A 12,638-nucleotide genomic window follows, 5' to 3' on the forward strand; every position below is an offset into this window, starting at 1 on the left:
TCCCCTCAGGAATTTTGGCGGGCTCTGATTTTGGGGGTTCGTGTCCCCTCATGTTCTGAGGGGGGGTCGCGTCCCTCTGACACCCTCAAGGGGTTTGGGGGACTCGGAATTTTGAGGAGGGGTCTCTGAGGGTGTCAGGGCTGGATTTGAGGGGGGGTCGTGTTCTATTTGAGGGGGGGTCGTGTCCCCCCGGGGATATCAGCGCTGTTTTTGAGGGGGGGGCTCCGTGTCCCCTCAGGGAATTTTGGCGGGCTCTGATTTTGGGGGTGCTCGCGTCCCCCTCAGGGGATTTTGGGGAGGGGTCCCTGTCCCCTTTGAGGGTCTCAGGGCTGGATTTGTTGGGGGGGGGTCTGGTTATTTTGGGGGGTGGTCGTGTTCCTCCCCTCAGGTCTGGATTTTGGGGGGGTCTTGAGGGGTCTTTTCTGAGGGGGGGCTCGTATCTCCCTGACACCCTCAGGGGGTTTTGGCGGGCTCAGAATTTTGAGGAGGGGTCCCTGAGGATCTCAGGGCTGGATTTGAGGGGGGGTCTGTTCTATTTGAGGGGGGGGTCGTGTCCCCCCGGGAATATCAGCGCTGTTTTTTGAGGGGGGGGGTCCGTGTCCCCTCAGGGAATTTTGGCGGGCTCTGATTTTGGGGGTGCTCGCGTCCCCCTCAGGGGATTTTGGGGAGGGGTCCCTGTCCCCTCTGAGGGTCTCAGGGCTGGATTTGTTGGGGGGGGGGGTCTGGTTATTTTGAGGGGGTGGTCGTGTTCCTCCCCTCAGGTCTGGATTTTGGGGGGTCTTGAGGGGTCTTTTCTGAGGGGGGGGCTCGTATCTCCCTGACACCCTCAGGGGGTTTTGGCGGGCTCGGAATTTGGGGAGGGGTCCCTGAGGGTCTCAAGGTTGGATTTGAGGGGGGGTCTCCTCTATTTGAGGGGGGGTCGTGTCCCCCCAGCACTGTCAGGGCTGTGTTTGGGGGGAGCCTCAGCTGTATTTGGGGGGGGTCTGATATTGGGGAGGGGTCTGGGCTCTATTTGAGGTGGGGTTCCTGATTTTTTGGGGGGTCCAGGCTGTATTTGGGGAGGGGTCCTGTCCCTTTTAGGGGGACTCTGATTTCGTTTGGGGAGGGGTCTCTGATTTTTGGGGTCTCTGATGTTTTGGGGGAGGGGTCCTTGTGCCTTTTAGGGGATTCTGATTTTTGGGCTGTAATTGAGGGGGGGGTCTCGACTGTATTTGGGGGGAGGGGTTCCTGTCCCTTTTAGGGAATCTCTGATTTTTTTTTGAGGAAGGGTCTCTGATTTTTTGGGGGGGCCCCTGTCCCTTTTAGGGAATCTCTGATTTTTTTGGGGGGGGTCCCTGATTTATGGGGTCTCGGATTTTTGGGGTCTCTCATTTTTTGGGGGGGTCCTTGTGCCTTTTAGGGAGCTCTGATTTTTTTGGGGGGGGTGGTCTCTGATTTTTGGGGTCTCTGATTTTGGGGGGGGTCCTTGTGCCTTTTAGGGATGCTCTAATTTTTGGGGGGGGCTCTGATTTTTTGGGGGGGGGTCTCTGATTTTTGGGATCTCTGATTTTTGGGGTGGGGTCCATGTCCCTATTAGGGGGGGGCTCTGATTTTGGGGCTCTCTAATTTTTGGGGGGCATCTCTGATTTTTAAGGGGGGGATCCCCTTTAGGGGGGTTCCTGATTTTTTGGGGTCACTTGATTTTTTTGGGGGGGTCCTTTTCCATTTTAGTGGGGGGTCCCTGATTTTTGAGGGGTCCTTTTCCATTTTAGGGGGGTCCCTGATTTTTTTGGGGGGGGTCCTTGCCCCGTTTTGGGGGGTCCCTGATTTTGGGGGATCCTTTTCCCTTTTGGGGGTGTTCCCTGATTTTTGGGGGGTCCTTTTCCATTTTAGTGGGGGGTCCCTGATTTTGAGGGGTCCTTTTCCATTTTAGGGGGGGGGGGGTCTCTGCTCCTTTTGGGGGATCCCTGATTTTTGGGGGGTCTTTTTCCCTTTTAGGGGGGTTCCTGATTTTTGGGGGGTCCCTGACCCTTTTGGGGGGGGTCCCTGATTTTTGGGGTCTCTGATTTTTTTGGGGGGGTCCTTTTCCATTTTAGGGGGGTTCCTGATTTTTGAGGGGTCCCTGACCCTTTTGGGGGGGGTCTCTGATTTTTGGGGGTCTTTTTCCATTTTATGGGGGGGTCCCTGATTTTTGGGGTCTCTGATTTTTTTGGGGGGATCCTTTTCCCCTTTAAGGAGAGGTCCTTGATTTATTTTGGGGGGTCTCTGTTCCTTTTTGGGGTATCCCTGATTTTTTGGGGGGATCCTTTTCCCTTTTGGGGGGGGTCCCTGATTTTTGGGGGGTCCTTTTCCATTTTAGGGGGGGGTCTCTGATTTTTGGGCTCCCCCTCCCCAATTCCTGGAGCTTTTTTGGGGATTTTTTGGGAAATTTTTTAGGAATTTTTCCATCTGAAATCTCCTCCCATTCCTTGAAATTTTGGGGGAATTTCACCACCCCCCCCCCCAAAAAAAAAAAAAAAAAACCCAAATTTCCCTGCTGAGAGAGGACTAAAAAAAATTTGGGATTTTCCCTTTGGGATCTGAAGGAATTTTTGGGATTTTTCCACCTCTGGATCCCTCAGGAATTTCGGGGTTATCCAAGGGCACAGCAGGGAGGAGTTTTTGGGATTCTTCCCGAGGGAGCTGCTCCAGTTTGGAATGGAAATTAAAAAAATCCTAAAAAAAAATAAAATAAAACCTGGAGAAAGCAGCTGGAGGCTCATCCCAGAATATCCTGGAATTGTTTTTCCTGGGATTTATCCCCAAAAATAAATAAAATTAAATGAGAATAAACCCCCTGGAATTCATCCCAGAATATCCTGGAATTGTTTTTCCAGGATTTATCCCAAAAAATTAAAATAAAACGAGGAAAAAGCAGCTGGAGCTTAACCCAGAATATCCTGGAGTTGTTTTTCCAGGGATTTATCCTCAAAAAAATTAAAATAAAACGAGGATAAAACCCCATGGAATTCATCCCAGAATATCCTGGAATTGTTTTTCCTGGGATTTATCCCCAAAAAATTAAAATAAAATGAGAATAAAGCAGCTGGAGCCTCATCCCAGAATATCCTGGAATTGTTTTTCCTGGGATTTATCCCCAAAACATGAAAAATAAATAAAATTAAATGAGAATAAACCCCCTGGAATTCATTCCAGAATATCCTGGAGTTGTTTTTCCAGGATTTATCCCAAAAAATTAAAATAAAATGAGGATAAAACCCCTTGAGCCTCATCCCAGAATATCCTGGAATTGTTTTTCCAGGATTTATCGCAAAAATAAATAAAATAAAATGAGAATAAACCCCCTGGAATTCATCCCAGAATATCCTGGAGTTGTTTTTCCAGGATTTATCCCCAAAAAAATTAAAATAAAATGAGAATAAAGCAGCTGAAGCTTAACCCAGAATATCCTGGAGTTGTTTTTCCAGGGATTTATCCCAAAAAATTAAAATAAAATGAGGAAAAAGCAGCTGGAGCTTAACCCAGAATATCCTGGAATTGTTTTTCCTGGGATTTATCCCCAAAAATAAATAAAATTAAATGAGAATAAACCCCATGGAATTCATCCCAGAATATCCTGGAGTTGTTTTTCCAGGATTTATCCTCAAAAAAATTAAAATAAAATGAGGATAAAACCCCATGGAATTCATTCCAGAATGTCCTGGAATTGTTTTTCCAGGGATTTATCCCAAAAAATTAAAATAAAATGAGAATAAACCCCATGGAATTCATCCCAGAATATCCTGGAGTTGTTTTTCCAGGGATTTATCCTCAAAAAAATTAAAATAAAATGAGGATAAAACCCCATGGAATTCATTCCAGAATATCCTGGAATTGTTTTTCCTGGGATTTATCCCAAAAAATTAAAATAAAATGAGGAAAAAGCAGCTGGAGGCTCATTCCAGAATATCCTGGAGTTGTTTTTCCAGGATTTATCCCCAAAAAAATTAAAATAAAACGAGGATAAAACCCCATGGAATTCATTCCAGAATATCCTGGAATTGTTTTTCCAGGGATTTATCCCAAAAAATTAAAATAAAATGAGAATAAAACCCCATGGAATTCATTCCAGAATATCCTGGAGTTGTTTTTCCAGGGATTTATCCCAAAAAATTAAAATAAAATGAGGAAAAAGCAGCTGGAGCTTAACCCAGAATATCCTGGAATTGTTTTTCCAGGGATTTATCCCAAAAAATTAAAATAAAACGAGAATAAACCCCCTGGAATTCATCCCAGAATATCCTGGAATTGTTTTTCCAGGATTTATCCCAAAAAATTAAAATAAAACGAGGAAAAAGCAGCTGGAGCTTAACCCAGAATATCCTGGAATTGTTTTTCCAGGGATTTATCCCAAAAAATTAAAATAAAACGAGGATAAAACCCCTGGAATTCATCCCAGAATATCCTGGAATTGTTTTTCCATTTTTTTTTTAAATCCTGAGGACAAAAGAAAAGGAAAATAAAACTTTCCAAAGGGTTGGGTTGGAATTATTTGAGGTTGGAATTTGAGGTGGGTCCCAGCCAGGAATTTTCTTCTTTTCCTAGGATATTTTTATTTTATTTTATATTTTATTTTATATTATTTTATTTTATTTTATTTTATTTTATTTTATTTTATTTTATTTTATTTTATATTTTATTTTATTTTATTTTATATTTTATTTTATTTTTTATTTTTATTTTTATTTTTATTTTTATTTTGCATTTTTTGGGTGGATTTTCCTGGCAGGGAAGGGAAGGGAGGAGCTGCTCCCAACTGGGATTTATTGGGAAAAATAAAGAAAATTTTTCCTGGTTTTTATGGGCTCCTGGGGCTGGGTTGGACTGGGATTTAATTGGGATTTTACTGGGATTTTACTGGGATTTAATTGAGATTTTATTGGGATTTTTCTGGGATTGATTTGGGATTTAATTCGGATTTTGCTGGGATTTAATTGGGATTTTATTGAGATTTAATTGGGACTTTTCTGGGGTTTATTTGGGATTTTACTGGGAATTTACTGACGTTGAACTGGGATTTTACTGGGATTTATTTGAGATTTATTTGGGATTTAATTGGGATTTTACTGGGATTTAATTGGGATTTTACTGGGATTTAATTGAGATTTTATTGGGATTTTTCTGTTATTTCACTGGGATTTAATTGGGATTTTATTAGGATTTTATTGAGATTTTACTGGGATTTTATTGGGATTTTACTGGGATTTTATTGGGATTTAATTGGGATTTTACTGGGATTTTATTGAGATTTTATTGGGATTTTTCTGGGATTGATTTGGGATTATTTGGGATTTAATTGGGATTTTACTGGGGTAGAACTGGGATTTTTTGGGGTTTATTTGGGATTTTACTGGGAATTTACTGGGATTTAATTGGGATTTTACTGGGATTTTTCTGCAATTGAACTGGGATTTTATTGAGATTTTACTGGGATTTAATTGAGATTTTACTGGGATTTTACTGGGATTTAATTGGGATTTTACTGGGATTTTATTGAGATTTTATTGGGATTTTTCTGGGATTAATTTGGGATTTAATTGGGATTTTTCTGGGGTTTATTTGGGATTTTACTGGGAATTTACTGATGTTGAACTGTTATTTCACTGGAATTTTATTGGGATTTTATTGAGATTTTATTGGGATTTTTCTGGGGTTTATTTGGGATTTTACTGGGAATTTACTGAGGTTGAACTGGGATTTTACTGGGATTAAATTCAGATTTAATTGGGATTTTTCTGGGATTTCAATGAGATTTTATTGGGGGTTTTTTTGGGGTGTTTTTTGTCATTCCCAAAAAAAAATCCAAATTCCAAGTCCTGAATAATAAAAATAAAACTTTTTGAGAGCTCTGCCCCAATTCCCCAATTCCCAAAGGAATCCCTGCCCTGCTTATCCTGGGATTTATCCAGGCAATTTCGCCTTTTTTTGGAGTTTTCCCTTCAAATAAAACCCAAAAATTCCCATTTTTTCCTTCCCATTTTCTACTGAAAAAATTCCCTAAAAATCTCCAAAAAAATCCCCCCAAAAAATCCCAAAAAAATCCCAAATTTCTCAAAAAAATTCCCCAAAAATCCCAGAAATATCTCCAAAAATTCCCCAAAAAATCCCAAAAAATCTCCAAAAAATTCCCCCCAAAATCCCAAATTTCTCAAAAAAATTCCCAAAAAATCTCCAAAAAAGTCCCCAAAAATTCCCCCCCAAATCCCTAAAAATCTCCAAAAAATTCAAAAAAAATCCCAAAAAATCTCCCAAAAAATCAAAAAAATTTCCTAAAAAAATCCCAAAAAATTCCCTAAAAAATCCAAAAAAATTCCAAAAAATCTCAAAAAAATCCCAAAAATTCCCCCAAAAAATCTCCCAAAAAATCTCCAAAAAATCCCAAAAAATCTCCACAAAATCCAAAAAAATCCCCAAAAATCTCAAAAAAAGTAAAAAAATCTCCAAAAATATCCCAAAAAATCCCAAAAAATCCCAAAAAATCTCCAAAAAAATTCCCCAAAAATTCCCAAAGAATTCCTAAAAAATCTCAAAAAAAATCCCAAAAAATCCCAAAAAATCCTCAGGGATTTCCCAGAACTCCCCTCAGATTTGGGGTTCCGGAGTTTCTCTCCCCTAAATCCCAAATTTTCCCTGGAAAATCCCAAATCCTGAGGGAATTTTGTTCTTTTTGTTCCTTTTGCAGGGAATTCTGCAGCCATGGACATCGAGGACTGCAACGCCCGATCCTACATCACTGGTGAGCCTGGAATTTTCCATTTTCCTGCAATTTCCTGGAATTTTCCCACTTTTCCTTGATTTTCTGGGAATTTTCCAGATTTTCTGGGATTTTTCAGATTTTCTGGGATTTTCCCCCATTTTGCCTGGATTTTTCCTGGATTTTTTCCTGATTTTTCCCCCTTTTTTCCTGGATTTTCTGGGAATTTTCCCGGATTTTCCCCCCATTTTTTCCTGGCTTTTCCCTCATTTTTTCCTGGATTTTCTGGGATTTCGCCGCATTTTCCCTGGATTTTTTCCCGATTTTTCCCCCATTTTTCTTGGATTTCCCCCCATTTTTTCCTGGATTTTTCCCCCTTTTTTCCTGGATTTTCTGGGATTTTCCCTGGATTTTTCCTGGATTTTTTCCCGATTTTTCCCCCATTTTTCTTGGATTTTCCCCCAGTTTTTCCTGGATTTTTCCCCCATTTTTCTTGGATTTCCATCCCATTTTTTCCTGGATTTTCCCTGCATTTTCCTGGATTGTTCCCCATTTTTTCCTGGATTTTTCCCCCATTTTTCTTGGATTTTCTGGGATTTTCCCCTGAATTTTCTTGGATTTTCCCCCACTTTCCTTGGATTTTCCCCATTTTTTTCCTGGATTTTCCCCACTTTCCCTGCATTTTCCTGGATTTTTCCCATTTCCCTGGATTTTCTGGGAATTTGCCCGGATTTTCCTCCCATTTTTTCCTGGATTTCCCCCCAATTTTTCCTGGATTTTTCCCCATTTTTTCCTGGATTTTCTGGGATTTCCCCCCATTTTCCCTGGATTTTTCCTGGATTTTTTCCCAATTCTTCCCCCATTTTTCTTGGATTTTCCCCCAGTTTTTCCTGGATTTTTCCCCCATTTTTCTTGGATTTCCATCCCATTTTTCCCTGCATTTTCCTGGATTTTTCCCTGGATGTTTTCTCCCATTTTTCTTGGATTTCCCCCCCATTTTTTCCTGGATTTCCCCCCACTTTTCTTGGATTTTCCCCATTTTTTCCTGGATTTTTCCCATTTCCCTGGATTTTCTGGGAATTTTTCCAGATTTTCCCTGCATTTTTTGGGATTTTCCAGGGATTTTTCCCCCATTTTTTCCTGGATTTTCCCCCCACTTTTCTTGGATTTTTCCCCATTTTTTCCTGGATTTTCGGCGATTTCCCCCCATTTTCCCTGGATTTTTTTTTCCCATTTTTCCTGGATTTTTTTCCCATTTTTCCTGGGGTTCTTGGGGTGAAAAAGGGGAATTTGGGAGGGGGGAAAAGAGAAATTTGGGGGGAAAAAAAGGGAATTTTGGGGAGAAAAAAAAAAGGGAGTTTGGAGGGGAAAAATGGGAATTAAGGAGGAAAAAAATTGGAATTAGGGGGAAAAAAAAGGGAATTTAAGGGGGGAAAAAAAGGGAATTTGGGGGAAAACATTGGAATTTTTGGGGGGATTAAAAAGAGCAAAAATTGAGGGGGGAAATTGGAATTTGGAGGGGGAAAAAACCAGGAATTGGGCAAATTCCCGCTTGGATTGGGGCTGGAATTTGCAGGAGGGGCGGGAAGGGTTCGGATTCCAGGGAGGGAGGGAGGGAGGGAGGGAGCGGATCCAGGAAAATTCCATGAGGGAGAGCCTGGAATGTTCCCAGGGAAGGCTGGAATGTTCCCACAGGGATGGGGGGGGGAGGAGGAGGAGGAGGAAGGGGAGGGGGGGAAGGGAAATTTCTGCCTTTGGAATCGGCCCGGGGGGCTGAGCCGGGAAATGGGGGAGAATGGGGGGGGAAAATGGGAAATGGGGTGGGAAAAAGGGGGAGAATGGGGTGGGAAAAGGGGAAAATGGGAAAATGGGAAATGGGGGGGAGCCGGGTCCTAAAGGGGGGAGGTCCTGGGTCCATCCCAAATCCCTGATTCATCCCAAATCCTGGGTCTGTCCCAAATCCTCCTGATTCCCTGGATCCATCCCAAATCCCTGGGTCTGTCCTGGGTCCTTCCTGAGCCTCTGGGCCCATCCCAAATTCTGGATTCATCCCAAATCCCTGATTCATCCCAAATCCTGGGTCTTTCCCAAAACCTTCTGATTTCCCTGGATCCATCCCAAATCCCTAATCCATCCCAAATCCCGGATTCATCCCAAATCCTGCATTCATCCCAAATCCTGGGTCTGTCCAAAATCCTGGGTCCATCCCAAATCCCAGATCCATCCCAAAACCTTCTGATTTCCCTGGGTCCATCCCAAATCCTTCCTGAGCTTCTGGGTCCATCCCAAATCCTGCGTCTGTGCCAAATCCTTCTGATTTCCCTGGATCTGTCCCAAATCCTGCATCCATTCCAAATCCTGAATCCATCCCAAATTCTGGGTCCATCCTAAATCCTTCTGATTCCCTGGGTCCATCCCAAACCCTGAATCCATCCCAAATCCTGGGTCCATCCCAAATCCCAGGTCTGTCCCAAAACCTTCTGATTCCCTGGATCCATCCCAAATCCTTCCTGAGCCTCTGGGTCCATCCCAAATCCTGCATCCATCCCAAATCCTGGGTCTGTCCCAAATCCTTCTGATTTCCCTGGGTCCATCCTAAATCCCAGATTCATCCCAAATCCTGAATCCGTCCCAAATCCCTGGGTCCATCCTAAATCCTGGATTCATCCTAAATCCTTCTGATTTCCCTGGGTCTATCCCAAATCCTGCATCCATCCCAAATCCCTGGATTCATCCTAAATCCCTGGGTCCATCCCAAATCCTGCATCCATCCCAAATCCCAGGTCTGTCCCAAATCCTTCTGATTCCCTGGGTCCATCCCAAATCCCGGATTCATCTCAAATCCTTCCTGAGCCTCTGGGTCCATCCCAAATCCTGAATCTGTCCCAAATCCCGGATCCATCCCAAAACCTTCTGATTCCCTGGATCCATCCCAAATCCTGAATCCATCCCAAATCCTGGATTCATCCTAAATCCTTCTGTTTTCCCTGGATTCATCCCAAATCCTGGATTCATTCCAAATCCCTGATCCATCCCAGATCCCAGATTCATCCCAAATCCTTCTGATTTCCCTGGGTCCATCCCAAATCCTTCCTGAGATTCTGGGTCCATCCCAAATCCTGCATTCATCCCAAATCCTGAATCCATCCCAAATCTTGAATCTATCCCAGACCCTTCTGATTCCCTGGATTCGTTGCAGATCCATGAGTCCATCCCAAATCCTTCCTGAGCCTCTGGGTCCATCCCAAATCCTGGATCCATCCCAAATCCATGAGTCCATCCCAAATCCTCCTGATTCCCTGGATCCATCCCTGCTGTCTGTTCCCACATTCCCACCCCTCTCCTTCCTCCTCCTCTCCTCTCCCATTCCCGGCTCCATTCCCAGTTCCTGACTTTTGGGATTGCTCCATTTCTCCCTGAAAAAATCTGAGATCCCACGAAAATCTGTGAATGAAGCAGAAACCCCCTCCCCACATTCCCACATTCCCACATTCCCACATTCCCACATTCCAATCCCTCCCATTCCCACTCTGCTTTTTGGGATTGCTCCATTTTCCATCCCCATCCCATTGAAATCTGGGATCCCACCAAACCCTGAGCTCCCTCTCTCATTCCCTCTTTCCTTCCCACATTCCCACATTCCCTCCTCATTCCCACCCCTCCTCCTCTTCCTCCTCCTCCCCTCTCCCATTCCCAGCCCCATTCCCAGTTCCTGACTTTTGGGATTGCTCCATTTCTCCCTGAAAAATCTGGGATCCCACGAAAATCTGGGAATGAAGCAGAAACCCCCTCCCCACATTCCCACATTCCCACATTCCCACATTCCAATCCCTCCCATTCCCAGTTCCTGTTTTTTGGGATTGCTCCATTTTCCATCCCCATCCCATTGAAATCTGGGATCCCACCAAACCCCGAGCTCCCTCTCTCATTCCCTCTTTCCTTCCCACATTCCCACATTCCCACATTCCACCCCTCCTCCTCCTCCTCCTCCTCCTCCTCCTCCTCCTCCTCCTCCTCCTCTCCTCTCCCATTCCCAGCTCCATTCTCAGTTCCTGCTTTTTGGGATTGCTCCATTTTCCATCCCCATCCCATTGAAATCCTGGGATCCCACCAAACCCCGAGCTCCCTCTCACATTCCCTTTCCTTCCCACATTCCCACATTCCCACATCCCACCCTTCCTCCTCCTCCTCCTCTTCCTCCTCCTCCCCTCTCCCATTCCCAGCCCCATTCCCAGTTCCTGACTTTTGGGATTGCTCCATTTCTCCCTGAAAAAATCTGAGATCCCACTAAAATGCTGAGATCCCGCTAAAATCTGGGATCCTTCCAAACCCCCTGAGCTCCCTCCCCACATTCCCACATTCCCATCCCTCCTCCTCCTCCTCCCCTCTCCCATTCCCAGCCCCATTCCCAGTTCCTGCTTTTTGGGATTGCTCCATTTTCCATCCCCATCCCATTGAAATCCTGGGATCCCACCAAACCCTCTCTCATTCCCTCTTTCCTTCCCTCATTCCCACATTCCCTCCTCATTCCTACCCCTCTCCCTCCTCCTCCTCCTTCCCTCCCCTCTCCCATTCCCTGTGGGATTCCCAGTTCCTGCTTTTTGGGATTGCCTCATTTTCCATCCCCATCCCATTGAAATCCTGGGATCCCACTGAGCTCTGGGATCCCACGCTTGCCCTGAGCCATTCCCACATTCCAATTCCCACATTCCCACATTCCAGCCCCTCTCCCTCCTCCTCCTCCTTCCCCCCCTCTCCCATTCCCTGTGGGATTCCCAGCTCTGCTTTTGGCCAGGACCGATCCCACTGAAATCTGGGATCCTGTTCTGGCTCCCTGCTCCCTTCCCCCATTCCCATCCTCATTCTCACTCTCTGCTTTTTGGGATTGCTCCATTCCCCATTCCATTGAAATCCTGGGATCCCACTGAGCTCTGGGATCCCACGCTTGCCCTGAGCCATTCCCACATTCCCATTCCCACATTCCCATTCCCACATTCCCACATTCCAGCCCCTCTCCCTCCTCCTCCCCTGCCTCATTCCTGATGGAATTCCCACTCCTTGCATTTCACATTTCCCATCCCACAGAAGTCTGGGCTCCCTCCCTCTCTGCCTCCTCCTTTCCCACATTCCCACATTCCCACATTTCTCCTCCCCTCCCATTCCCTGTGGGATTCCCAGCTCTGCTTTTGGCCAGGACCGATCCCACTGAAATTTGGGATCCTGTGCTGGCTCCCTGCTCCCTTCCCACATTCCCATCCCTCCCATTCCCAGCTCCATTCCCGCTCTCTGCTTTTTGGGATTGCTCCATTTTCCATCCCCATCCCGCTGAAATCTGGGATCCCACCAAACCCTGAGCTCCCTCTCTCATTCCCTCTTTCCTTCCCACGTTCCCACATCCCACCCTTCCTCCTCCTCCTCCTCTTCCTCCTCCTCACCTCTCCCATTCCCAGCCCCATTCCCAGTTCCTGACTTTTGGGATTGCTCCATTTCTCCCTGAAACAATCTGGGATCCCACGAAAATCCTGAGATCCCGCTAAAATCTGGGATCCTTCCAAACCCCCTGAGCTCCCTGCCCACATTCCCACATTCCAGTCCCTCCTCCTCCTCCTCCCCTCTCCCATTCCCAGCCCCATCCCCAGTTCCTGACTTTTGGGAATGTTCCATTTCTCCCTGAAAAAATCTGGGATCCCACCAAACCCCGAGCTCCCTCTCCCATTCCCTCTTTCCTTCCCACATTCCCACATTCCTTCCTCATTCCCACCCCTCTCCCTCCTCCTCCTCCTTCCCTCCCCTCTCCCATTCCCAGCCCCATTCCCAGTTCCTGCTTTTTGGGATTGCTCCATTCCCCATCCCATTGAAATCCTGGGATCCCACTGAGCTCTGGGATCCCACGCTTGCCCTGAGCCATTCCCACATTCCCATTCCC

The 12,638-nt window shown here is 45.4% G+C and overlaps 1 protein-coding gene across 6 annotated transcripts in view; it reads left to right on the forward strand.

The window, feature by feature from the left end:
• The window catches only part of LOC113460784 (zinc finger protein Eos), a 52,169-nt gene that overhangs the window by 2,564 nt on the left and 36,967 nt on the right, over positions 1-12,638 (forward strand). For all 6 annotated transcript variants that reach the window (XM_074530694.1, XM_074530691.1, XM_074530695.1 and 3 more), the window contains exon 2: positions 6,701-6,754. In XM_074530694.1, the coding sequence (XP_074386795.1) occupies positions 6,701-6,754 (54 nt within the window). The remainder of the gene's footprint in view (positions 1-6,700; positions 6,755-12,638) is intronic.

This window comes from Zonotrichia albicollis, chromosome 33 (genome assembly GCF_047830755.1).
Source record: "Zonotrichia albicollis isolate bZonAlb1 chromosome 33, bZonAlb1.hap1, whole genome shotgun sequence".
Lineage (NCBI taxonomy): Eukaryota > Metazoa > Chordata > Aves > Passeriformes > Passerellidae > Zonotrichia > Zonotrichia albicollis.